We start from the raw sequence: 27,580 nt of genomic DNA, 5'->3' as shown, positions 1-27,580 counted from the left end.
TGCAGCTATAACCATATGACCACACAGCTCTCTCTATGATTATATAGATGAGTGCAGGGAGGGGATAGAGAGGACTGTGCAGCTGTAACTATATGACCACACAGTTCTCTCTATGATCATAGAGATGAGTGCAGGGAGGGGATAGAGGGGACTGTGCAGCTGTAACTGTATGACCACACAGTTCTCTCTATGATCATAGATATGAGTCCTGGGAGGGGATAGAGAGGACTGTGCAACTGTAACTGTATGACCACACAGTTCTCTCTATGATTATATAGATGAGTGCAGGGAGGGGATAGAGAGGACTGTGCAGCTATAACTATATGACCACACAGCTCTCTCTATGATTATATAGATGAGTGCAGGGAGGGGATAGAGAGGACTGTGCAGCTGTAACTATATGACCACACAGTTCTCTCTATGATCATAGAGATGAGTGCAGGGAGGGGATAGAGGGGACTGTGCAGCTGTAACTGTATGACCACACAGTTCTCTCTATGATCATAGATATGAGTCCTGGGAGGGGATAGAGAGGACTGTGCAACTGTAACTGTATGACCACACAGCTCTCTCTATGATTATATAGATGAGTGCAGGGAGGGGATAGAGAGGACTGTGCAGCTGTAACTGTATGACCACACAGTTCTCTCTATGATCATAGAGTTGAGTGCAGGGAGGGGATAGAGAGGACTGTGCAGCTGTAACTGTATGACCACACAGTTCTCTCTATGATCACAGAGTTGAGTGCAGGGAGGGGATAGAGAGGACTGTGCAGCTGTAACTGTATGACCACACAGTTCTCTCTATGATTATATAGATGAGTGCAGGGAGGGGATAGAGAGGACTGTGCAGCTGTAATTGTATGACCGCACAGTTCTCTCTATGATCATAGAGATGAGTGCAGGGAGGGGATAGAGAGGACTGTGCAGCTGTAACTGTATGACTACACAGTTCTCTCTATGATCATAGAGATGAGTGCAGGGAGGGGATAGAGAGGACTGTGCAGCTGTAACTGTATGACCACACAGCTCTCTCAGGCCATATCTGGTATTGTTCCATTTAACTGGATGGAGCTAAGCAGAACTAGTTCAATGTTTTATGATCCTAGATCAGTGTTTTCCAAACAGTGTGTCTCCAGCTATTGCAAAACTACAACTCCCGGCATGTCTGTCCGGGCATGCTGGGGGTCTTAGTTTTGCAACAGCTGGAGAAACATTGTTTAGAAAACAGTCATGGATTCATAAAACAGGAAGGAAAGATTGAATATTGAGCAAACCTCAGTTCTTTTCCCATCCACTTCTCTCTACAATGATGTGCTGTGCAGTGCCTGCTATCTATCCTTTGGCCACTAGATGGCAGCACAAATGACTTTAAGTTGCTTCAGGTCTTGGATTGGACCATAGGGAGGAGATGCTGGATATGAAGCTCAGAGAGACTGTGTATAGGCATCTCCCCGGTGTCTGTAAACAAAGGTCATGGTTAGATGTTCGCTTACTGTCAGTGAATGGAAACCTCCATACAGCGATTGCTATAAACCTGTATATATAAAGTGATACTTCTAAAGCTGATAGTTTTCCAGTTGCTCATATTAGATGATGCACTGCAACGAGTTCTGCCTCCAACAGTGCAGAAAACACTAGAATGTATTCACCTGTCCTACAGTCACCTCTCCGCTCCTGACATGCCTGATAACAGAGAACAATAGATTATGTTCACCTGTCCTACAGTCACCTCTCCGCTCCTGACATGCCTGATAACAGAGAACAATAGATTATGTTCACCTGTCCTACAGTCACCTCTCCCCTCCTGACATGCCTGATAACAGAGAACAATAGATTATATTCACCTGTCCTACAGTCACCTCTCCTCCTGACATGGCTGATACCAGAGAACAATAGATATATTCACCTGTCCTACAGTCACCTCTCTCCTCCTGACATGGCTAATAACAGAGAACAATAGATATATTCACCTGTCCTACAGTCACCTCTCCTCCTGACATGGCTGATAACAGAGAACAATAGATTATATTCACCTGTCCTACAGTCACCTCTCCCCTCTTCACATGGCTGATAACAGAGAACAATAGATTATATTCACCTGTCCTACAGTCCCCTTTCCCTTCCTGACATGGCTGATAACAGAGAACAATAGATATATTCACCTGTCCTACAGTCACCTCTCCTCTCCTGACATGGCTGATAGAGAACAATAGATATATTGACCTGTCCTACAGTCACCTCTCCCCTCCTGACATGGCTGATAACAGAGAACAATAGATATATTCCCCTGTCCTACAGTCATCTCTCCTCCTGACATGGCTGATAACAGAGAACAATAGATAATATTCCCCTGTCCTACAATCACCTCTCCTCCTGACATGGCTGATAACAGAGAACAATAGATTATAATAACCTGTCCTACAGTCACCTCTCCCCTCCTGACATGGCTGATAACAGAGAACAATAGATTATATTCACCTGTCCTACAGTCACCTCTCCTCTCCTGACATGGCTGATAGAGAACAATAGATATATTGACCTGTCCTACAGTCACCTCTCCCCTCCTGACATGGCTGATAACAGAGAACAATAGATATATTCTCCTGTCCTACAGTCACCTCTTCCCTTCTGACATAGCTGATAACAGAGAACAATAGATATATTCTCCTGTCCTACAGTCACCTCTTCCCTTCTGACATAGCTGATAACAGAGAACAATAGATATATTCTCCTGTCCTACAGTCACCTCTCCCCTCCTGACATGGCTGATAACAGAGAACAATAGATATATTCTCCTGTCCTACAGTCACCTCTTCCCTCCTGACATAGCTGATAACAGAGAGCAGTAGAATATATTCAGCTCCAGTTTTTCATTTCAGATATTTTAATCCCGGATGAAAGTTTTATGAACATTTCTTACATTTCTATGCCTCCTGAAGCATCCTGGGAATTGAGGTCAGGGCCGGCTCAGTGACGAGATTCTCTGCCTGTCGCTGGCATCCGATGACATCTTTATATTCTCGCAGGCTCTACCGCCTATGATTTACATAAGAGAGCAAAGGCTGCGGGGCAGAGCTGCAGTGTGCACTTACCTTAGTGAGGAGGAGCAGCACTTATCTTCATTCCCCTTCTCACTCTGCACTACTGAAATACTCTGTGCTGCTGAAGCCCCTGCTTCTCCTCCTGTCACTGCCCTGCACCAGCTCATCACACTTCCCTCCTGAAATACTCTGTGTTGCTGGAGCCCATGCTTCTCCTCCTGTCACTGCCCTGCACCAGCTCAGCTCACTCCGCTCCTGAAATACTCTGTGCTGCTGGAGCCCCTGCTTCTCCTCCTGTCACTGCCCTGCACCAGCTCATCACACTTCCCTCCTGAAATACTCTGTGCTGCTGGAGCCCCTGCTTCTCCTCCTGTCACTGCCCTGCACCAGCTCAGCTCACTCCGCTCCTTAAATACTCTGTGCTGCTGGAGCCCCTGCTTCTCCTCCTGTCACTGCCCTGCACCAGCTCAGCTCACTCCGCTCCTGAAATACTCGGTGCTGCTGAAAGGGGCAAACAATGTTCTAAGCATGATGGTCCCAAACCTGTGGTTCTCCAATTGCTAGTAAGCTTCAGTTCCCATCTTATCCTTGCAAAGTTACAACTCCCAGCATGCCCAGGCAGCCTTTGGCGGTAGCTGGTTAGGCCACACCTCCGGGCATGGAGTAGGCCTAGGCACATCCATTGGGGCCCGCTGTTTAGGCCTCACCTCCTCAGGGGGAGTAGGCCTGGGCACATCCTCTACTAGAGCTGCTGCAGAAACATAGGACCTGGGCAAATACTTGGGGTGCATAACAGGTGCCCTGTACTCCTCCTCTTCACAGGCTGTTTTAGGCAGCCTCATTGCCCTATTCCATGTGGGTCGGCCTCCCAGTCGTCCGACGGAAAATAGGTGAAGGGGATCTGCGTCGGGTTCTTGGGCCTGGTGACTGCTGCAGCCCATTCACCCCGCAGACTAAGATTGTCCCCCGTGTAGGCAGTCCAGGAGGGTCCCGAAGCCTTTGGCCTTGTCAAACTTGACCACTGTGGCGCGTCGGCATTCTTATGTACAGAGCCTCCAATCTCTTGGTATCACTCTGCTGCTTTACTCTGTCTTCATATGAGAGATGTTTCGGCCCATATCGCTCTCTGTGTTCAGCTTCTCAATTATTTCAGCCTCCCTGCGAGCCCTTTCTATCTGAGCTGTGGGGACCGGTGGATGAGACTTCCCTGGCTGGGGAAGAATATGGTCCCACATGTATTGAATCAGCTCAGGCTCACCCTCACCCATTTCGGGAGATGGGGTGAGCAAGAGCGTGCGCTAGGCAGGGTGACTTGGGACAAGAAGACCTCTCTCTCCGTGTTAGATGTGGAAGAGGAAGCGGCTTCCGCCCAGGACCCCCATGTCCAGTGGTGAGGGGACAGTCTCACCGGTGATGCCATCTCCGATGTCCCGGGTGATGCCTCTTTCGCGGTAGCCGGCCACTGGTCATCCTCAGGTAGCAGTGGTAGGTTGTAGGCCTTCTCGACCCCGATGGACAACCGCTGCAAGCGATCATCAAGATCCTGAAAAAGTTGCGTTGCGGCCGCGGCAACTTTTCTCTGAGTCGGCGTCATCTTAGGTCTCTCTTCACATGTTGCGGTGGGCTCCGCCATCTCGGTACACCTTGCTGCCATCTCGAGACTGTAGAGGTCTGGCCGCGTGGCTTCTTTTATATGGGGCTCCCACAAGATGGCCGCCAGCCAGAAGGACATTATCGGTGCAGCTCTGACTTCACGCCTCCCACAAACACAAGCAGAAAATTACAGTTCCACTTCGGCATTGCAACGTGTACTTGGTGTCCATGCCCAGGGGTGGGTCGCAGACCAGCGCGGGACATTTTCACACGCTTCTCTGGTAAATTTTTTACCTTTCCAGGTACTTGTTTCAGTGGAGAGCGCAGCATGGCTTCGCTGCGAATTTTACACATGGCCACAGAAAGACAATCTTCACCTCCCCCTTACTTTTTCTTGCGCCCCGGCTAAGCACAATCTCAACAGTAAAGTCCCGTACACTTTTGGGCGCAATTGTATTCGCTACATGAGATAATTTCGGACAGTTCATAAAGCTCATTTCTGTATAGGGGGAGGACTATGGATTTTGTCAGGGTAGCAAAGTTATTTAAGGCACACACCCGTATCCTGTTCGTAAGACGCCAAAAAAGTTGTGGTGCCGGGAGAGTAATGGTCTCTAGGGTGTTGCGGTAATAGTGTAGGGTCTGGTGGTATTAACCCTTGAATGTTGTGACGCCAGGGTGCGGTTTCCTCAATAGTAATGTTCCTACCGCCAACCGTCCCACAAACGACAGGGAGAAATAACGGAATGTCCACAGCAGATTTTATGAAGTAAACTGAAGAAACTTTATTTGCAGATTTTATGAAACATTCTTTAACATAACAGTCTTTTCAAGAGTGAACCAGGATACAGGTTCCTCACAGGTTTTGCTGGGACTTGGAAGCAATGAACTTTTGATACAGGCCACTGTGCTACTATTTTAGATTATTTGAGCCGATAGTAGTCAGACAGGATTCAGTAGTTTGAGCTTTGAGTATCTCACGTTTAGGGGCTTCAGGTTCTTAGGCTTTGGGCCTAGATGAATTGTGATTTCTTCTGAGATGTTTGTGCTTTGTAGCCAGGAAATAAGAGAGAGAATTTAGTGGCTGCAGCCCCTTATATACTAAGGGGCTGGACACAGCTCATTGGTCAGCAAACCTGTAAGTTATGAACCCTGTGAACTCTGGATACATCACATGACCTCTAAGGTCCTTGTACATTTTATACATCAAAACCGTACATCATGTGACCACTAAGGTCCTGTACATATATTTTCTATACATTAAATAAATATAAATACACTCTACATGAGGCAACCAAGGGTAAGCCCTGCAGGAGAGCCCTATATGAATGGAGGACTCTAGCTAAGGGGACTTTAGACAAGGGACAGGACAAAGTCACCACATACTGTATATGTACAAGTATCTCTTTATAGTGGAATAGTGGACCACAACTCCAGTGTCTGACAGAGCTTTCTGGAGGGATTGTGCAGTCAAACGTGGGTTTTGAATTGTTTTTCTCACAATCCTGCGAGCTGTTCTGTCTGATATTTTTCTTGGTCTTCCAGATCTTGCTTTAGCGTCCACTGTTCCTAATGACTGCCATTTCTTAATTACATTCCAAACAGAGGATATTGACATCTGAAAACGTTTTGCTATCTTCTTATAGCCTTCTCCAGCTTTGTGAGCGTCAACTATTTTCAGTTTCAGATTTCTAGACAACTGCTTAGAAGAACCCATGGTGCTGATTGTTGGGGCAAGGTCAGATGAGTCTGGGCATTTAAAACCTTTGAGATTGACATCACCCGGTCTTCCCAGATGATGATTGAGAACAATCCATGACACTGGCAGGTCTCTGCTTTGCAAAGGGGGCAGTGCATGCTATAAATTCTGCAGGGTGCCCAAACTTATGCAGACGCCATTTTTTTTTCCTGTTATTTTGAAAGTGTAAATGATGGAAATAAAATGTAACTTTTGTTGACATATTATAAGAATGTCTAATCTGTAATTTGATGCCTTTTGGAGATTTTTCCATCTTTCCTTGGCTTCTTTATGCACATTAATACACATTTTTACCTGGGGAGCCCAAACTTTTGATCCCCACTGTATGTATGTATATATATATATATATATATATATATATATATATATATATATATGAGGAGTGGACTCACTTATGGAGATAGTGTGTATATATCCCGATCTGTCTGGGTGCTCAGCTTCAGGAACAGACTGATTCCCAAATAATATCCAATAAGTTAGAAGCGGCACTCCAATAGTGATAAATAAATTGTAGGTTTATTCACACATCTGTGCAGAAAAAGCGACGTTTCAGCTTAATAATAAAGCCTTTCTCAAGCATGAGAAAGGCTTTAGTGTTAAGCCGAAACGCCGCTTTTCTGCACAGATGTGTGAATAAACCTACAATTTATTTATCACTATTGGAGTCCCGCTTCTACCCTTATTGTAGATGTAGAATCATATATATATATATATATATATATATATATATACATATATATGAGAGGTGGACTCACTTATGGGATACACCGTGTATAATATATATATATATATATATATATATACACACACACACAAGTTTTACTTGCTGCTACTTAACTTTGAGTGTCTAAGTACTTAGCTTTTGCTATTAGGGCTTCAACTTTTCCTATTTCTTCCGTGCTTTCCTCGGTAGAATTTTCTTCTTTGGAAAAATGTAAATTCCCCCCCCCCCCCCTTCTTTAACACTTTTTGCTCTTTTTTCCGAGCATGTCTTCAGCAGACAGACCGCGGAGGCGGTTCCTTGGCCATTATGACACCTACGTCCGCTTCAGTCGGAAGTATTAGCCAAGTGGGATCACAGTCCAGAGGGACTACATTCCGTGCACTCTTTGCCTCCTTTAGTCTGATCCTCTCTGAGATGGTGGAGTCATCTCCAGGATGGCGAGTCTTTGATCCAACCCGATTGGATCATACTTACCACAGACACGTCCCTAGTAGGCTGGGGAGCGCACTTGTTGGACAAAACAGTCCAGGGGTCCTGATCCCCCCAGGAGAAGATGTTGTCTTCAAATCTCCTAGAAACCAGGGCCATCAGACTAGCCCTATTCCACTTTGCGCCTTACATTCAAGGCAAGGCGGTGAAGGTTCAATCAGACAGCATGACGGCTGTTCTATATATATATATATATATATATATATGTATACACACACACACACACAAGCAGGGAGGCACGAGGTCACAAAGTCTCCTGAGAAAGATAGGTTATCATCTCCCCCCTTCGAGCCTTTTGGAGGGGGTGGATATTAAATATCTCACCTTGAAGATTACCTTCTTGTTGGCCATTACCTCTGCAAAACGAGTCGGAGAACTCCAAGCCTTCTCAGCATTTGAGCCCTACATTCAGTTCCTCCCGGACTGGGTCCTTTTGAAGTTTTTTGCCATCCTTCATTCCTAAAGTGCCAACTTTTTGTGTGCCATCTTCCTGTGTTAGCTCCCCTCCTCGGAAGAAAACAGAGGCCATCTCAGCCTTGACCTATCGAGATGTCTTCGGATTTACCTGGTTTGATCCAAGGAGTTCCGTAAGGATGAAAACCTTCTAATCCTTTTTTCTAGTAGCCATAAGGGCCACAAGGCTTCCAAACCAACTATCAGTCGTTGGATTAAGGAAGCTATTCGGGAGTCTCATGTTTCTCAGGGTCTGGAGCCCCCAAAATTTGTTAAAGCCCCCTCTACTAGAGCAGTAGCTACTTCTTTAGCAGAGAGAAGCTCGATTCCTTTGGAACTCATTTGTAAGTCGGCTTCTTGGAGTTCTCACTCCACCTTTATCTCACACTATAGAGGGGACTCCAGAATAGTTATTCCTCCTTTGGGTGGTCGGTTTTATCCTCCGCCAGGCATGAGTGCCCTCCCATGGGGGTATCTGCTTGCTAAATCCCCATATGTGCCACTGGTTAGGACGTAAGGGAATCGTTAATTTCTAACGATAATTTGTTTTCCCTTAGTCCTAACAGAGGCACAACAATCCCTCCCTATATTTTTTGTATGTTTTTTCTTTACTTGCTATAACACAAGGGGGCTGGGTGTCTTCTCCTTTTATGGGGGAGATGGGAGGGTCTAAAACTTTAATTACTTGAGGTGTGTCATTAAAATTCACCGGTCCTAACCAGTTCCACGGGGGCAAAATACCCCATATGTGCCACTGTTAGGATTAAGGGAAAACAAATTATCGTTAGAAATGAACGAATCCTGTGACTGAACCCTTACCGCACTGTGATCCCAGATAAACAAGTCATGTAACCAGTTTTTGGCGCTTTTGCCATAGTAAATCCGCTCCGCGGTGTTTAGATTTTCCTATTTGTTATATTTGTCAGTGTGAGGAAAAAACGTAGTGTAAAAGAGACATTACAGGCTGAGAGCCACCATCTTAGCATGGTTTGGTCCCTGGAGATTGTTTTGTGCTGATATTCAGCGACATTTCATGGCGGGTGAAGTAGCGTCGTGTGATATCTCGCTGCTTTACGGATAACATGGTAACTGCAAACACAACAGATGTCTGGGGAATAGGGAGGCTGTCCCTTTAAGGATAGGCAGGGCCAAGTCAGCAGGCAGAGGATGTAACTCAATGCAGTAAGAGGAGGAGGAGGAGGCAGCAGAGATGAAAACACAGCTGATCCCTGGCCAGACCGCAGACCCAGCACCAGTCAATGTGCCACCACCGGGGTCCAGAGCCTGTCCCCGCGGGGGGCTCTCACACTGACCGGAGGCTTTCCTGCGGAGCCCCCCTTCTCCCACAATCCATTGTATCTCGCTGGTGTATACTCATTGTGTAATGGATCTGATGTCAGCATCATGGATGGGAATTCTTATTCGCCTCTAAGTCACCCTGCGGCGTAAGGATCACAGAAGAAGAAGCGTCGGCGCCGACCATGGGGTTCCTACACCAGCTGCACCTTCTGCTTTGGAAAAATGTCTCCCTGAAGCGGAGAAGCCCGGTAAGTGATGATATCCTGTCTTTATATAGCACCAACATATTCCGCAGCGATGAACACACACGGCACAGCGAACCCTCAGAGCTGACCATCTTGGCCGGCACGAAAGGGGTTAATGGCAGTGGGCAGCCGGCTGGGCCTACATGATGAATATGGAGTGGGCACATTCCTGTATGGAGGGTGTCAGTGACTCCAATGGCTTCTGGCGGTGACTCCGGGGTCTATGGTGACAAATGTCAGAGCTCACAGCGTCTCACTGACCTGCTTTACTGTACCTGCCATCTTGTCTGCCACCTGCCAGGATGTAGCCTCGGCTTCTGGCCCCGAATGTCTCTTACCTTGTACTCTCTGTGAACTGTCTCTTACCTTGTACTCTCTGCTCTATGTGAACTGTCTCTTACCTTGTACTCTCTGCTCTATGTGAACTGTCTCTTACCTTGTACTCTCTGTGAACTGTCTCTTACCTTGTACTCTCTGCTCTATGTGAACTGTCTCTTACCTTGTACTCTCTGCTCTATGTGAACTGTCTCTTACCTTGTACTCTCTGTGAACTGTCTCTTACCTTGTACTCTCTGCTCTATGTGAACTGTCTCTTACCTTGTACTCTCTGCTCTGTGTGAACTGTCTCTTACCTTGTACTCTCTGCTCTGTGTGAACTGTCTCTTACCTTGTACTCTCTGCTCTGTGCGAACTGTCTCTTACCTTGTACTCTCAGCTCTATGTGAACCGCCTCTTACCTTGAACTCTCTGGCTCTGCTCTGTGTGAACTGTCTCTTACCTTGCACTCTGCTCCATCACTGCTGTCTCTTACCTTGTAGTCTCTGCCCATCACTGCTGTCTCTTACCTAACACTCTCTGCTCTGTCTCTTTTCAATGTCACTTTTTTGTCTGACTGTCTCATCCCTGCAGCCTCTTAACTCTGTATTCTACCCAGTCTCAGTGGCCTCTCTTACCTGTGCCTCTACCTGATCACAGTCTCTTTTGCCATCTGCTCCTGTCTCTTGCATTATACACAAGCTGTAATTCCTTGTGTAACATGTTGCTGTCTCTTCCATGTACAATGTTCAGCTGTCACTTACATTCTTCCCTGTTATCTCTTGCATGTATGAAGATTAGCTTTACCTTGTAATCTCATGCATGAACTGTCTGTCTCTTGCATGCGTAGAGCTGCACTGTCTCCTTTCTGTCTATTATATTGCTGTCTCTTACCTGTCTAGTCTGTCGCTGTCTCTTACCTGTCTATTCTGCTGATGTCTCTTACCTGTCTATTCTGTCGCTGTCTCTTACCTGTCTATTCTGTCGCTGTCTCTTACCTGTCTATTCTGTCGCTGTCTCTTACCTGTCTATTCTGCCCCTGTCTCTTACCTGTCTATTCTGCCCCTGTCTCTTACCTGTCTATCCTGTCGCTGTCTCTTACCTGTCTATTCCGTCGCTGTCTCTTACCTGTCTGTCTATTCTGTCGATGTCCCTTACCTGTCTATTCTGTCGCTGTCTCTTACCTGTCTATTCTGCCTGTCTATTCTGCTGATGTCTCTTACCTGTCTATTCTGTCGCTGTCTCTTACCTGTCTATTCTGTCGCTGTCTCTTACCTGTCTATTCTGTCGCTGTCTCTTACCTGTCTATTCTGTCGCTGTCTCTTACCTGTCTATTCTGTCGCTGTCTCTTACCTGTCTATTCTGTCGCTGTCTCTTACCTGTCTATTCTGTCGCTGTCTCTTGCCTGTCTATTCTGCCCCTGTCTCTTGCCTGTCTATTCTGCCCCTGTCTCTTGCCTGTCTATTCTGCCCCTGTCTCTTGCCTGTCTATTCTGCCCCTGTCTCTTACCTGTCTATTCTGCCCCTGTCTCTTGCCTGTCTATTCTGTCGCTGTCTCTTACCTGTCTATTCTGCCCTTGTCTCTTGCCTGTCTATTCTGCCCCTGTCTCTTGCCTGTCTATTCTGCCCCTGTCTCTTGCCTGTCTATTCTGCCCCTGTCTCTTGCCTGTCTATTCTGCCCCTGTCTCTTACCTGTCTATTCTGCCCCTGTCTCTTGCCTGTCTATTCTGTCGCTGTCTCTTACCTGTCTATTCTGCCCCTGTCTCTTACCTGTCTATTCTGCCCCTGTCTCTTTCATGTCTACACTTAAGCTGTCTCTGGCCTATTCACCTCCTGTCTGCTCACTTCCGCCCTGGAAGGGTTAAAGATTTTGGGGGCACTCTCCATTGATTTGCGCGATGCTGCCCATATCGTGTACGCAGAACTCCATTCATCCTCATTACTGTTCACGGCGCCCCTGTCTATCCGCAGAGGATCGCACATATAGAGTGCAAGCCCCCGAGGCGAGGACTCCATCATATACGCGATACACGTCCTCAGCCAACATCTGGTCGCCCCCCCCCCCCCCCACCCCGCACATCCCCGCTTTAGCCCTTGCTGTTATTGGCGGCCATATTGTCTCTCTGGTCACCTGATTCAAGTTTAGTTCACGGCTTAAATGCAGACCTGGACATGCGTTACTAGCGATAAATGGCGGATACGGAATGGGACCAATTAAAAAACCCGCTGTGGGTGCTGTTACTTTTGCAAACAACCGATATACGGGTGCGTATATTTATTTATGTGGGGGAAGATGAAGCAAAACCTGTGCAGAGGAAGAGCGGAGCAGTTGCCCATAGCAACCAATCAGATCACTTTCATTTTAAAAGAGGCCTGTGAAAATGAAAGAAGCCATCTGATTGGTTGCTATGGGCAACTGCACCGCTCTTCCACTGCAAAGATTAAATTAAAAATATCTCCCCCCTCTTTTTTTCTAGTAGAGGGGACGATCTGTGACCGTGAAATAAAGCGTTGTGCTGGAACGGTTCGCCGCCTGCTCGTTCTCCTGGTAATAGGGCCATCTGGTGCTGCTTACCGCTGTCACCGTGTCACTGTATGGATGGACACCGCCATGGATACCGCCAGATACAGTAGGCCGATGTTTCTTTAACCAGTGTGCTGCCAGCTGTTGCGAAACTACAACTCCCAGCATGCCCAGACAGCCGTTGGTTACTGCCAGATACAGTAGGATGATGTTACTCTAATCAGTGAGCTGCCAGCTGTTGCGAAACTACAACTCCCAGCATGCCCGGACAGCCGTTGGCTGTCCGGGCATGCTGGAAGTTGTAGTTTTGCAACAGCTGGAGGCACCCTGGTTGGGAAACACTGTCCCAGGGCTTCTAATAGGGAACACAACAGCTTTCCACTAATAAATGAGACCGAATGAGCGGCTGCGCCTCAGCTCCATATTTCACATTCCGCCCCCTACATGACAGGAATCATCTATAAACCCGATAACACCGCCACTCTGTAGGATGTGCACATATGAAGCTCACAGGCTCTAACTGGGTCACTGCAGGAAACCTACACATACCGTATGTGTGTCTGCAAATCCCTATAATGGAGGTCTGCCACTATTATATATATATATATATATCTGACCGTCAGTGATGCAGCAATCATTTCTTATCTGTTGTCATGATTTGTATTCTGAACATCCATCATGCATCAGGACATTGCGGACGTATTCTGTTTATGCGGTGAGGAATATAACTACAATAATACTGCTCCTATATACAAGAATATACCTACTATAATACTGCCTCCTATATACAAGAATATAATTACTATAATACTGCTCCTATATACAAGAATATAACTACCATAATACTGCTCCTATATACAAGAATATAACTACTATAATACTGCTCCTATATACAAGAATATAACTACTATAATACTGCCTCCTATATACAAGAATATAACTACTATAATACTGCTCCTATATACAAGAATATAACTACTATAATACTGCTCCTATATACAAGAATATATCTACTATAATACTGCTCCTATATACAAGAATATATCTACTATAATACTGCCTCCTATATACAAGAATATAACTGCTATAATACTGCCTCCTATATACAAGAATATAACTACTATAATACTGCTCCTATATACAAGAATATAACTACTATAATACTGCTCCTATATACAAGAATATAACTACTATAATACTGCCCCTATATACAAGAATATAACTGCTATAATACTGCCCCTATATACAAGAATATAACTGCCATAATACTGCTCCTATATACAAGAATATAACTACTATAATACTGCTCCTATATACAAGAATATAACTACTATAATACTGCTCCTATATACAAGAATATAACTACTATAATACTGCCTCCTATATACAAGAATATATCTACTATAATACTGCCCCTATATACAAGAATATAACTGCCATAATACTGCTCCTATATACAAGAATATAACTACTATAATACTGCTCCTATATACAAGAATATAACTATTATAATACTGCCCCTATATACAAGAATATAACTACCATAATACTGCTCTTATATACAAGAATATAACTACTATAATACTGCTCCTATATACAAGAATATAACTACTATAATACTGTTCCTATATACAAGAATATAACTACTATAATGCTGCCTCCTATATACAAGAATATAACTACTATAATACTGCCTCCTATATACAAGAATATAACTACTATAATACTGCCTCCTATATACAAGAATATAACTACTATAATACTGCTCCCTATATACAAGAATATAACTACTATAATACTGCCTCCTATATACAAGAATATAACTGCTATAATACTGCTCCTATATACAAGAATATAACTACTATAATACTGCTCCCTATATACAAGAATATAACTACTTTAATACTGCCTCCTATATACAAGAATATAACTACTATAATACCGCCCCTATATACAAGAATATAACTGCTATAATACTGCTCCTATATACAAGAATATAACTACTATAATACTGTCTCCTATATACAAGAATATAACTACTATAATACTGCTCCCTATATACAAGAATATAACTACTTTAATACTGCCTCCTATATACAAGAATATAACTATTATAATACCGCTCCTATATACAAGAATATAACTACTATAATACTGCTCCTATATACAGGAATATAACTACTATAATACTGCTCCTATATACAAGAATATAATTACTATAATACTGCTCCTATATACAAGAATATAACTACTATAATACTGCTCCTATATACAGGAATATAACTACTATAATACTGCTCCTATATACAAGAATATAACTACTATAATACCGCTCCTATATACAAGAATATAACTACTATAATACTGCTCCTATATACAGGAATATAACTACTATAATACTGCTCCTATATACAAGGATATAACTACTATAATACTGCTCCTATATACAAGAATATAACTTCTATAATACTGCTCCTATATACAAGAATATAACTACTATAATACTACTTCCTATATACAAGAATATAACTACTATAATACTGCTCCTATATACAAGAATATAACTACTATAATACTGCTCCTATATACAAGAATATAACTACTATAATACTGTCTCCTATATACAAGAATATAACTACTATAATACTGTCTCCTATATACAAGAATATAACTACTATAATACTGTCTCCTAAATACAAGAATATAACTACTATAATACTGCTCCTATATACAGGAATATAACTACTATAATACTGCTCCTATATACAAGAATATAACTACTATAATACTGCTCCTATATACAAGAATATAACTACTATAATACTGTCTCCTATATACAAGAATATAACTACTATAATACTGTCTCCTATATACAAGAATATAACTACTATAATACTGTCTCCTATATACAAGAATATAACTACTATAATACTGTCTCCTAAATACAAGAATATAACTACTATAATACTGCTCCTATATACAGGAATATAACTACTATAATACTGCCCCTATATACAGGAATATAACTACTATAATACTGCCCCCTATATACAAGAATATAACTACTATAATACTGCTTCTATATACAAGAATATATCTACTATAATACTGCCCCCTATATACAAGAATATAACTACTATAATACTGTCTCCTATATACAAGAATATAACTACTATAATACTGCTCCTATATACAAGAATATAACTACTATAATACTGCCTCCTATATACAAGAATATAACTACTATAATACTGCTCCTATATACAAGACTATAACTACTATAATACTGCTCCTATATACAAGACTATAACTACTATTATACTGCTCCTATATACAAGAATATAACTACTATAATACTGCTCCTATATACAGGAATATAACTACTATAATACTGCTCCTATATACAAGAATATAACTACTATAATACTGCTCCTATATACAGGAATATAACTACTATAATACTGTGCAGAGATTTTGTATATTTCTTGTGGACATGTTTTTCATTACTCTCTCGGGTAGTTATTGTGGACATTCTAGCTCTGACTGGATATGGCGGTAATATCTTGGATCTGTGGTCACTTGGCATCGGGGTGAACTTGCATTCTGTAGATTATTATGCAATCTCTTATACGCCTATTGTTTTGTGTGGGGCGTTACTGATTACACTGTCCACAAGGAGCTGCAGGTGATGATGTTATCAGATTTGGATAATCCGTCCTGTACGGGAGGGTAACATAACTGACCCAGGATGTTTTCGGTAACTATTTAAAGGACATCACCATGGATATTCCAAAGATAGACCGTGTTGTAGATCTGATGGCGCTGATTACTTTGTAGCGTACGCCATTTCTGGATGACTCTTCATTCACATGTTATTATGTGTCAGAGAACAGTGTTTTGTCAGTCAGGATCTCGTGCTGGGGGGCGCTGTTGCATTGGAACTTATGGTAAAACTATGGTAAAAAGTGGTACTGCAAGTGAAAAACTACAATTTGTAATAGATGAAGTAATACTGTAATCAGGAAGAAGAGCGGGACAACAACCAATGCAGCTGAAGTGTTCATCCATCTTTCTCTGACTCCTGAAAAGCAAATATGGTTTATTATGGAATGAAATACTCCCTTGTTTCTAGTGTCAAACAGAATTAGTTTTATTGACAGGAATATAAAACTCACATACAGCTTGTTAAGCGTCCCAAATCAGGTCGCAGAAAGTCAGGAGTCTAGTACATTATACAGGTACAGGAAACCATAAAACCAGGGAGGGGAACAGGGAGTGGGCAGATGCAATACAATATAAGGGACATGGGAGGGGGGAGGGTACACGGTTCCCAAAAGAGGGTCAAGTACACAAAAAAAGGGGGTATACAGATGGGCATGTAGTAAGGTAATAAATGTACGGGGAAGATTACAGACAATACAAATCAGGGCACACAGTCAAAGGCGTAAATAAAAGGAGACATCGGAGGTATAAGAAGAAGTCACGACTGCCACACTCCATAGAACAAATCAAGGCCGTCTTCACTAACTGCTGACATTTTTCACAGAGCATGATGGTATTAATCCAGTCAACCACCATCGAGAAGGAAAGAAGAGGGGATCGCCATCTGGAAGCAATATGAATTCTAGTCGCCAGCAATATAAATTGGCCTCATTTTAATGGGGGCAAATCTTATACACCAAATGTGACCCATGGATCCAGTAACAGAACAACTCCTTTAACACTCTAGGGAGACTGTAGAACAGGAATGCCACCTAGGTAAGGAAAGGGTGAAATGTAGTTCTGATTCACTGAGTCATAAAGGGGAGTTTCGTTTCAGGAAGGGGACGGTTAGAGGAAGAGTATATCCGGGAAAAGGACCCTGGAAGTTAAGGGGTATATAAAGCCATAGCTTCATAGTAGGTAGTGGATATTCCATAGACCCCGTTATGGAATCCAAGAAAGAGAAAACCTGAGAGATTCTAAAGGGCTCAGACAGCGGAGGGGAAAATCTGTTTCGAAACGTAGAAACAGACATGAGCCGTCGCCCAACTAAAAAGTCCTGTAGACGAGACGATTTCTGGGAATGTAAAGCTCACACAATCCAGACCAGGGGGAAAGAGGGGCTGGAAAAGAGAGGGAGAGCTGGAGAGATAGAAGCGGACAGACCGCCAGAGGAGGAGGAGGGAATAACGGGGAAGAAGAGCAGTAGTAGGGAAATAGGAGGAGGTTTTGAGCCTCATCAGAGAGCAGAGAGTATGGGGCGCCACCAGATCGTTTTCAAGAGAAACTCATCTAGGGTATCCTGACCTAGCATTACAAAGTAGGAGCTGCGCCAGTCTAGCTGCCTGATAGTATTTGACTAAATTAGGGACAGAAAGACCTCCCAGTGACTTGTGGTAATAGATGATTTTCTTCGATATACGAGGCTGTAAGCCTCTCCATATAAATCTGAAAATTTCAGCCTGAAGAGCGCGTAGATCTGAAACCTGGACAGGAATAGGAAAAATATGAAAGAAATAAAGAAGGCGAGGGAGGAGAACCATCTTTATGGAGTGAATACGACCCATCCAAGAAATGTGGGGAATCTCCCATTTAGCGAGGTCCTCCTGGAGTGCCTTGAAAAGAGGAGGATAGCTCAGTTTATAGAGGGAGGAGATAGAAGATGGAAGGGCAATACCTAGATAGGGAAAGGAGGAAGAAGGTAAGTCAAAGTTGAGAGAGATAAGCTTTTGGGTAGGAAGAGGAGTCTGACGATAAAGGACATCCGATCCTAGATCCATAGATCAATTGACCTTCAGACCTTGGGAGAAGACATTGGGGAAACAAGAGGAGAGGTAAAGGTAAGTAGCAGGTCATCAGCAAAAAAGATCAGTGAGATAAGAAGAGCTAGCAATCTGAACTCCCCTGATGTCCGGGGATCGCATATAAGCACCGCCAGGGGCTCCATCTCCAGGGCAAATAGCGCTGGAGAGAAGGGGCATCCCTGGTAGGTACCACGTTCAATAGAGATAGGGGCTGGATTTGGTGAAGGGAGTTTGAGAAACGCCCCAGGTTTGGAGTAAAGAGCCCTTAAAGTGTCCACAAAGCGTCGCCAGAAAAGCCCATTCAATATCAAGCCCTAAAAGAGTCAGGGGGGTGGAAGTAACCTCAGCCTAATGGACCACATTGAGGACTTTCCAGATGTTATCAGGGGCTTGTCGGCCTGGAATGAAGCCAACCTGGTCATTATGGACCATTCCCGGCAGAAGGGGGTTCAGACATCTAGCTAAGATAGAAGTAAAAAGGTTAGTGTCGAGATTAATAAAAGAGAGAGGACGGTAATTGGAGGGAAGGAGAGGGTCCTTCTTAGGTTTAGGGATCACTACTATAGAAGCTTGAAGAAAGTCAGATGACATGGGAGAACCAGAAAGAAGGTTGTTACAGAAGGAAGAAATGTGAGGAATGAGGATATGGGAACATTTTTTATAGGATAGAGCAGAAAGCCCGTTGGGTCCCGGAGCCTTACCCAATATCAGGACAGAGATTACTGTCGCTACTTCTTCCAGAGAGTTTAGGGAGTCATGTTGAGCAGAGGACAAAGAAGGTAGGGATACCGATGCCAGGAAAGAGTGTACCACCTCAGGAGCTGGTGGCGCCCGTTCACTGTAGAGGGAAGTGAAAAGAGTCATGAATACGAGAAGGATTAAAGGAAGTAACCCCATGTTTGATCTGGATCCTGTGAACCTTGTTAATTCGCTGTCTCTTCCTCAGCATACCCGCCAGAAGATTGTCAGGTTTATTCGCCCATCTATAATAAGTGGCTTGAGTCCAGCGGAGAGCCCTCTCCGCACGGTCACACAGGACTGCATGCAACTGCTGTCTGGTAGAACGTATGGCATGGAAATGATATGGACTAGGAAGGCGTTGATGGGCCATAACCAAGCGTGCTAGAAGGGCCTGAGCTTTCTGGCGGGTACGCTTAAGTCCAGAGGCTACTGCAATTATTTCCCCTCAAATTGTGGCCTTATGGGCCATCCATGTCCACCCGGGATCTGCCTCTGGGGTAGCATTGTCAGCAAAGCATCAGCAATTTCGTCTTTTACATGAGGGCGGAACAGCAATGACTCATTTATTCAGAGGTGGCATCGTGGGGCTGAAAATTAAAAACAGCAAAGACCATATCATGGTCCGACCAAACATAAGGCGGGCATATTGCAGCGCCAGGAGAGAAGCATTGTTCACTAGTACCCAATCAATTTGGGTGTATAGCTTATGGGCTGTAGTAAGAGTAACCCAGTTGGGATAAGTTGTGTTCACACCAAGTATCCATGAGATCAGTCTCATGAAAATAATTCTGAAGTAGCCATTGCTGGGCCCCCGACCTCCGAAAGGCCATGGTATAGGATCTATCTAGGATCCCGTTAAACACCATATTGAAGTCACCGCACCATATCAGATGAACATACTGTAGAGACTGTAGCTTTTGGCACAGGTAGGGAAGAGGGAGATAAAGGAACTGCAAGAGGGGTGAACCAAACCAAGGTGAACATCATCTACTGTAGTCGAGGAATCATCCATCAGGATAGGACGGGAGAGATCTTCGCCTCTTCTGGCTAGATCCTGTGCGGTGACAGACTCGTCTTCTGTGAACGGGATGGTTGGGGAGAAACTTCCTCGCAGGAAATCTGTTTTCAACGGAGAACATCTTGGGCCTCGGAGAGAGTGCGGACTATGTAGGTGTGAGTTAATCTGGAACTGGAGGCTAAAGGGGAAGCCTCATCGGTATTTGATTTGAAGCTTTTGAAGTGTGAGTGTGATAGGTCGCATGGCACAGTGTCTCAAGTGTCAGTGTGACAGGTCACATAGCACAGCGTCTCAAGTGTGAGTGTGATAGGTCGCATGGCACGGCGTCTCTCAAGTGTGATTGTGACAGGTCGCATGGGACGGTGTCTCTCAAGTGTGAGTGTGACAGGTCGCATGGGACGGTGTCTCTCAAGTATGAGTGTGACAGGTCACATGGCACGGCGTCTCTCACGTGTGAGTGTGACAGGTCGCATAGCACGGCGTCTCTCAAGTGTGTGTGATAGGTCACATGGCACAGCGTCTCTCAAGTGTGAGTGTGACAGGTCGCATGGCACAGTGTCTCTCAAGTGTGAGTGTGACAGGTCGCATGGCACAGTGTCTCTCAAGTGTGAGTGTGATAGGTCGCATGGCACGGCGTCTCTCAAGTGTGACAGGTTACATGGCACAGCATCTCTCAAGTGTGAGTGTGACAGGTCGCATGGCACGGTGTCTCTCAAGTGCGAGTGTGACAGGTCGCATGGCACAGTGTCTCAAGTGTGAGTGTGACAGGTCGCATGGCACAGTGTCTCAAGTGTGAGTGTGACAGGTCGCATGGCACAGTGTCTCAAGTGTGAGTGTGACAGGTCGCATGGCACGGCGTCTCTTAAGTGTGAGTGTGACAGGTCGCATGGCACAGTGTCTCTTAAGTGTGAGTGTGATAGGTCGCATGGGATGGCGTCTCTCAAGTGTGTGTGTGATAGGTCGCATGGCACGGCGTCTCTCAAGTGTGAGTGTGACAGGTCGCATGGCACAGCGTCTCTCAAGTGTGAGTGTGACAGGTCGCATGGCACGGCGTCTCTCAAGTGCGAGTGTGACAGGTCGCATGGCACAGTGTCTCAAGTGTGAGTGTGACAGGTCGCATGGCACAGTGTCTCAAGTGTGAGTGTGACAGGTCGCATGGCACAGCGTCTCTCAAGTGTGAGTGTGACAGGTCGCATGGCACAGCGTCTCTCAAGTGTGAGTGTGATAGGTCGCATGGCACGGCGTCTCTCAAGTGTGAGTGTGACAGGTCGCATGGCACAGCGTCTCTCAAGTGTGAGTGTGATAGGTCGCATGGCACGGCGTCTCTCAAGTGTGAGTGTGATAGGTCGCATGGCACAGCGTCTCGTGTGAGTGTGATAGGTCGCATGGCACGGCGTCTCTCAAGTGTGAGTGTGACAGGTCACATGGCACGGCGTCTCTCAAGTGTGAGTGTGATAGGTCGCATGGCACAGCGTCTCGTGTGAGTGTGATAGGTCGCATGGCACGGCGTCTCTCAAGTGTGAGTGTGACAGGTCACATGGCACGGCGTCTCTCACGTGTGAGTGTGATAGGTCGCATGGCACGGCGTCTCTCAAGTGTGAGTGTGACAGGTCGCATGGCACGGCGTCTCTCAAGTGTGATTGTGACAGGTCGCATGGCACAGCGTCTCTCAAGTGTGAGTGTGACAGGTCGCATGGGACGGTGTCTCTCAAGTGTGAGTGTGACAGGTCACATGGCACGGCGTCTCTCAAGTGTGAGTGTGACAGGTCGCATAGCACGGCGTCTCTCAAGTGTGTGTGATAGGACGCATGGCACGGCGTCTCTCAAGTGTGATTGTGACAGGTCGCATGGCACAGCGTCTCTCAAGTGTGAGTGTGACAGGTCGCATGGGACGGTGTCTCTCACGTGTGAGTGTGACAGGTCGCATGGGACGGTGTCTCTCACGTGTGGAGGGAGCCAAGTCAGCATAAATGTGGACAGGCACCGGAGGGCAGTTTGTAGAATACGATCCCTCATATCAGGATAATGTAGCTTCAGGATCACATCTCTGGGAATGTCCGGGTTCTTAGGACGAGCTAGAAACCTATGGATCCGGTCCATATGAAATTGGTTGTCCGGGCATGCTGGAAGTTGTAGTTGTGAAACAGCTGAAGGCACACTAGTTAGTACATACTGCTGTAATGACAACGATATTAGAGATCCCCAGCTTTTTCAGGCTCCTGAGTGGAATGCAGTCCTGGCTCTTGCAGCTTACGAGACGTTCGGGGCTGTGATAAAGCTGGGTAGTGATCTGCGTTGAAGCTGTAATGCATCATTTCCCAGCCAGTGTTGGGAAACACTGCTCTAATGACAACCATATTAGAGATCACTCAGCTTTCCCTGACTCCCAAGTGGCAGAGGTGATGGCTCATGCAGTGCAGCTTCTTACGGGCCGTCCGGGGCTGTGATAAAGCTGGGTAGCGATCTACGTTGAAGCTGTAATGCAGTGTTTCCAAACCGGTGTGCCTTCAGCTGTTGCAAAACTACAACTCCCAGCATGGAGTTGTAGTTTTGCAACAGCTGGAGGCACACTGATTAGTTAACCCTGCTGTAATGACAACGATATTTGAGGTCACCCAGTTTTCCCTGACTCCCAAGTGGCATGGCTCATGCAGTGAAGCTTCCTACGAACCGTTCGGGGCTGTGATAAAGCTGGGTAGTGGTGTTCGGGCCTGCTGTGATACTTTACAGGTACTGATGTCAGGGTATGAAATATTAATGGTCTCCCGGCTGTGTTTTCTTAAGGAGCCTCCTGAGACGCGCAGCTTGTTTTTATAGCAGCTGCTGCCGCCCCCCAGGATGTTTCCCCCGAGGGACAGGAACTATCAGGCCCGAATGCCTCCAGTCTATGGCGCCTGCTGCTGCTTGTACAGGAGATCTGGAATGTTGTAGCGAGTGAAGATCTGTATTGAGTTCACACCACGTTTTTGCCATATACTGTTTTCAATCAGTTTTTCTAAACAAAACCGTATGGCAAAAAAAACGGATGGAACAGTATGGGGAAAAGTAAACCGTATGCGTTTTTAAACAGTATACTGTATTTAAAAGTGCATACAGTTCCGTCAGTTTTTATAGAAAAAAAACCCATACGTTTTTGAAACTTTTGTCCTTTTTTAATGGGAGGGGTCTTGGGCGGGGACTTTAGGATTCAAATGCGCTTGTGCAAAGTAAAAACCGTATACGGCTTCCCGTACAGAACCGTATACATGTGCGTTTCCCATTGACGTCCATGTTAAAAAAAAAAAAAAGGTCAACTACGGTTTTGAGTACAGGAGAAAACGTACGCAACCGGATGCATACGGTTTTCAATTATTTATCTATGTATACGGTTTTCAATACGGTTCCATATGTTTTCAATAATGAGAGCGTATACGGGAAACGTACTTGAAAAACGTGGTGTGAACCCACCCTTACCCAGCTTTCCTGGGCTCCTGAGATGCAAATCTTCCCAGTGATGCACAAACAACCAAAGGACCCTACAATTCTATCTGTTTACCCTACAGACAGGGGTGACAGTATTATTTACCAGTATTTGGTAGTATTATCTGGAAACGGAATCTTTATGTGGGCAAATAGTTTGATGTTATTATAAATGCAGGATATGGCAGTATTATGTGGGCATTGTATGGTGTTATGTATACTCCATATGGCAATATTATCTTGGCACTATATGTCAGTATGCTATTGGCTGTGTATGGCAGTATTATGTGGGCATTGTATGGTGTTATGTATACTCCATATGGCAATATTATCTTGGCACTATATGTCAGTATGCTATTGGCTGTGTATGGCAGTATTATGTGGGCATTGTATGGTGTTATGTATACTCCATATGGCTATATTATCTTGGCACTATATGTCAGTATGCTATTGGCTGTGCATGGCAGTATTATGTGGGCATTGTATGGTGTTATGTATACTCCATATGGCAATATTATCTTGGCACTATATGTCAGTATGCTATTGGCTGTGCATGGCAGTATTGTGTGGGCTGTATATGGAAGCATAATTTTGTAACTATATGGCGGTTTTATGTGCACTGTATACAGCGGTATATGGTGGCATCATGTGTATTTTTATTTTATTTTTTATGGCAGCATTACCTTGGCACTATATTGATGTATAACGCGTGTTGCATATGACAGTATTATCTTGTTGCTGTGTGGTGGTATTATGTGGGCTGTATATGGCATTATTATTTCTGTACTGTATGATTGTATTCTGTGGGCTGTATTTGTCAGTATTATCTCAACACTACTTGTTGATATTATGTGTGCTGTATGTGGCAGTATTATCTTAGCATGGTATGGTGGTATTTATGTGTGCTGTATTTGGCAATAGTATCTTGGCAGTATTATGTGGACTTTATATAGTAGTATAATCCTGGCAATATATGATAATATTATGTGTACTGCTTATGGCAATATTCTCTTGGCACCATATGACAGTATCATATTGGCCGTATATGTCAGTAGTATCTTGGCATTATATGGGAGGTATGTGGTAGTATTATCTTGGCAGTATTATGTTGGCACTTATGACACTTTCATATTGGCTGTATATATCATTGCACAATATGGTGGCATGTGGGCTGTACAGTATATGGCAACATTATGTAGGCATGATATGGTGGTATTAGATGGGCTGTATATGGCAGTATTATCTGACCACTCTATGGTGGCATGTGGGCTGTACAGTATATGGCAGTATTACCTGGACAGGATATAGTGGTGTTCAATGGGCTGTATATGTCATTATTATCTTGGCACTATATAGTGGTACGTGGGCTGTACAGTATATGGCAGTATTATCTTGGCACCTATGACAGTATCATATTGGCTGCAAATGTCAATATTATCTTGGCACTATATGGTGGCACCTGGGCTGTATGGCAATATTATTTGGACACAATATTGTGGTAGTAGATGGGCTGTATATGGCAGTATTATCCATATACGACATGGTGGTATTAGATTGGCTATATATGGCAGTATTATCCATATACGACATGGTGGTATTAGATTGGCTGTATATGGCAGTATTATCCAGATACGACATGGTGGTATTAGATTGGCTATATATGGCAGTATTATCCAGATACGACATGGTGGTATTAGATTGGCTGTATATGGCAGTATTATCCAGATTGGCTGTATATGGCAATATTATCCAGATTGGCTGTATATGGCAATATTATCCAGATTGGCTGTATATGGCAGTATTATCTTGCCACTATATTGTGGTATTATGCGGGAGGTATATGACAGTGTTATTTTGGCATTATTTGGCAGTAGTATATAGCTGGTTCATACTGTATAATACCTTCCTCGTATACGTTGGTATTTTCCTGGGATATTTATAGAGTCTCGTTAATGTTACGGATCCTGATGACGTCGCTGATCGGAGACCTGAACGTTCTCTGCAAACCCAATTGATTTAAAGTTCAATCGGATGGCGGTGAATGATGAGAGTGCCGGGGACTCCGCGGACAAGCACACCCTCCTGATTTATTGGTTGCCTCATTGAAATCCAATGTTCCCAGCAGTGGGCGTCCAGCGAGGAGATGGCGACGTTTCTAATTAACGTAATGTGCACAGCGGCCAACGGTATATACACTCCTGCCATTAGACCGCAACCTCACGCAATTCACGACCCTATAGTAAAATGCCTAAAAAGGGGGGTCTTGGGGTCTTTAAAGAGTCTCTCTTGGCCTGGAGGACCCAACAATTTCATACATTACATCAGTGTTTCCCAAGCAAGGTGCCTCCAGTTATTGCAAAACTACAACTCCCAGCATGTCCGGACAGCCAACGGCAGTGTTTCCCAACCAGGGTGTCTCCAGCTGTTGCAACACTACAACCCCCAGCATGGTTTATGACTTGTCTGCGATATACTCTTGCCCTTTCTCGCTGATTTTAAACTGGGATTTGTCTGTGTTTGGCTATACGGGCATGCTGGGAGTGGTAGTTTTGCAACAGCTGGAGGCATATGGGTTGGGAAACACTGCATTACAATGGACAGCCACTGATTCAATTGGGCATCATGTAATACCTACTTTCTCCTGTGGAGGTGCTGTAGTATAATTGTTTTTTTTTTTTTTTTAGCAGTGATCAGCTTATAAGGCAGTATTTTCCAACCAGGGTGTCTCCAGCTATTGCAAAACTACAACTCCCAGCATGCCCGGACAGCCTACGGCTGTCCGGGCATGCTGGGAGTTGTAGTTTTGCAACAAATAAGCTCTTCCACTTGCAGCAGGTTGTAAACTGTGATTGTCTACAATATGCTCTTCCCCTCGCAGCAGGTTGTAAACAGTTTTTTGCTGTCCAGGCATGCTGGGAGTTGTAGTTTTGCAACAGCTGGAGGCACCTTGGTTGTGAAACACTGTTGTAAGGGGAAGTCCAAAGAGGAATACCCCATACAATTGTATCCGGGGGGGGGGTCACAGATTGAAGGGAGATCATTTATTGGATGTGAACTTTGATAAGGGGCACAGTTTGGGTTTATAATAAATAAGCCCACCAGCTGTGACCCCGCCAGGAACAGGAAGGGCGCTGGTGGCAGGGACAGGGGTCATTAACACCCACACCGCCCCTTGTACCTGTTCTTGTGATTTGTATCCAGGAAGTGTTACAATTTAGCTCTGAGCTATTCGCTGCTTAAATATTAACTGGATGTCAGCGGTGAAATAGACTGTGTAATACAGATACATTATAATGTTGCATTTGGAGTAGAGTCGCCCTTTAAAGGCTTTATCCAGAGTTAATATAAAAATAAAAAACATTGCTGCTTTCATTCAGAAACGGCGCCACTCTTGTCCTCAGGTTCTGTGTGCTACTGCACCTTGGTTCCTTTGAAATGAATGGAACCAAGCTGTAATACCAAACACAACCTGAGGTCAAGAGTGGCGCTGTTTTTTGGAGAGAAAAAAGTCTGCTTTTTACCTTTTAAAGGCTACCTGTTGTCTAAAAAATGTTTTTATATAATGTAGATAATACCATTACAGTATATGTATATTTGTAATATACATTAATTAAAAATTATATTTTTGGGTGAAAAAATGCTGTCCCTGCAGCTATTGTCTGTGTGTCTCTATGATGAGTCCAAAAACAGGAAGTGAGGGCGGGACAAGTAGGGATCTGTGCAGGATCCTGGCTTGTCCTCAGTGTACAGAGCCCCTCTTGTCCTCAGTGTACAGAGCCCCGCTTGTCCTCGGTGTACAGAGCCCCTCTTGTCCTCAGTGTACAGAGCCCCTCTTGTCCTCGGTGTACAGAGCCCCGCTTGTCCTCGGTGTACAGAGCCCCGCTTGTCCTCGGTGTACAGAGCCCCGCTTGTCCTCGGTGTACAGAGCCCCGCTTGTCCTCGGTGTACAGAGCCCCGCTTGTCCTCAGTGTACAGGGCCCCGCTTGTCCTCAGGGTACAGAGCCCCGCTTGTCCTCAGTGTACAGAGCCCCGCTTGTCTTCAGTGTACAGGGCCCCGCTTGTCCTCAGTGTACAGGGCCCCGCTTGTCCTCAGTGTACAGGGCCCCGCTTGTCCTCGGTGTACAGAGCCCCGC

The 27,580-nt window shown here is 44.7% G+C and overlaps 1 protein-coding gene across 4 annotated transcripts in view; it reads left to right on the top strand.

The window, feature by feature from the left end:
* Positions 1–27,580, top strand: part of ABCA2 (ATP binding cassette subfamily A member 2) — a 119,199-nt gene that overhangs the window by 11,116 nt on the left and 80,503 nt on the right. For 2 of the 4 annotated variants that reach the window (XM_056538176.1, XM_056538174.1), the window contains exons 1-2: positions 12,109–12,184; positions 12,397–12,467. The exons of 1 other annotated variant lie outside the window; for it this stretch is intronic. In XM_056538176.1, the coding sequence (XP_056394151.1) occupies positions 12,124–12,184; positions 12,397–12,467 (132 nt within the window). In that variant the 5' untranslated portion in view covers positions 12,109–12,123. Of the gene's footprint in view, positions 1–9,248; positions 9,609–12,108; positions 12,185–12,396; positions 12,468–27,580 lie in introns of those variants that run through there. One more of the 4 variants, XM_056538177.1, reaches the window with a different exon arrangement.

Source organism: Hyla sarda, chromosome 9 (genome assembly GCF_029499605.1).
Source record: "Hyla sarda isolate aHylSar1 chromosome 9, aHylSar1.hap1, whole genome shotgun sequence".
In the NCBI taxonomy this organism is placed as follows: Eukaryota; Metazoa; Chordata; class Amphibia; order Anura; family Hylidae; genus Hyla; species Hyla sarda.
The sequence above is the reverse complement of the archived record's forward strand: the minus strand, read 5'-3'. Positions and strand labels throughout refer to the sequence as shown.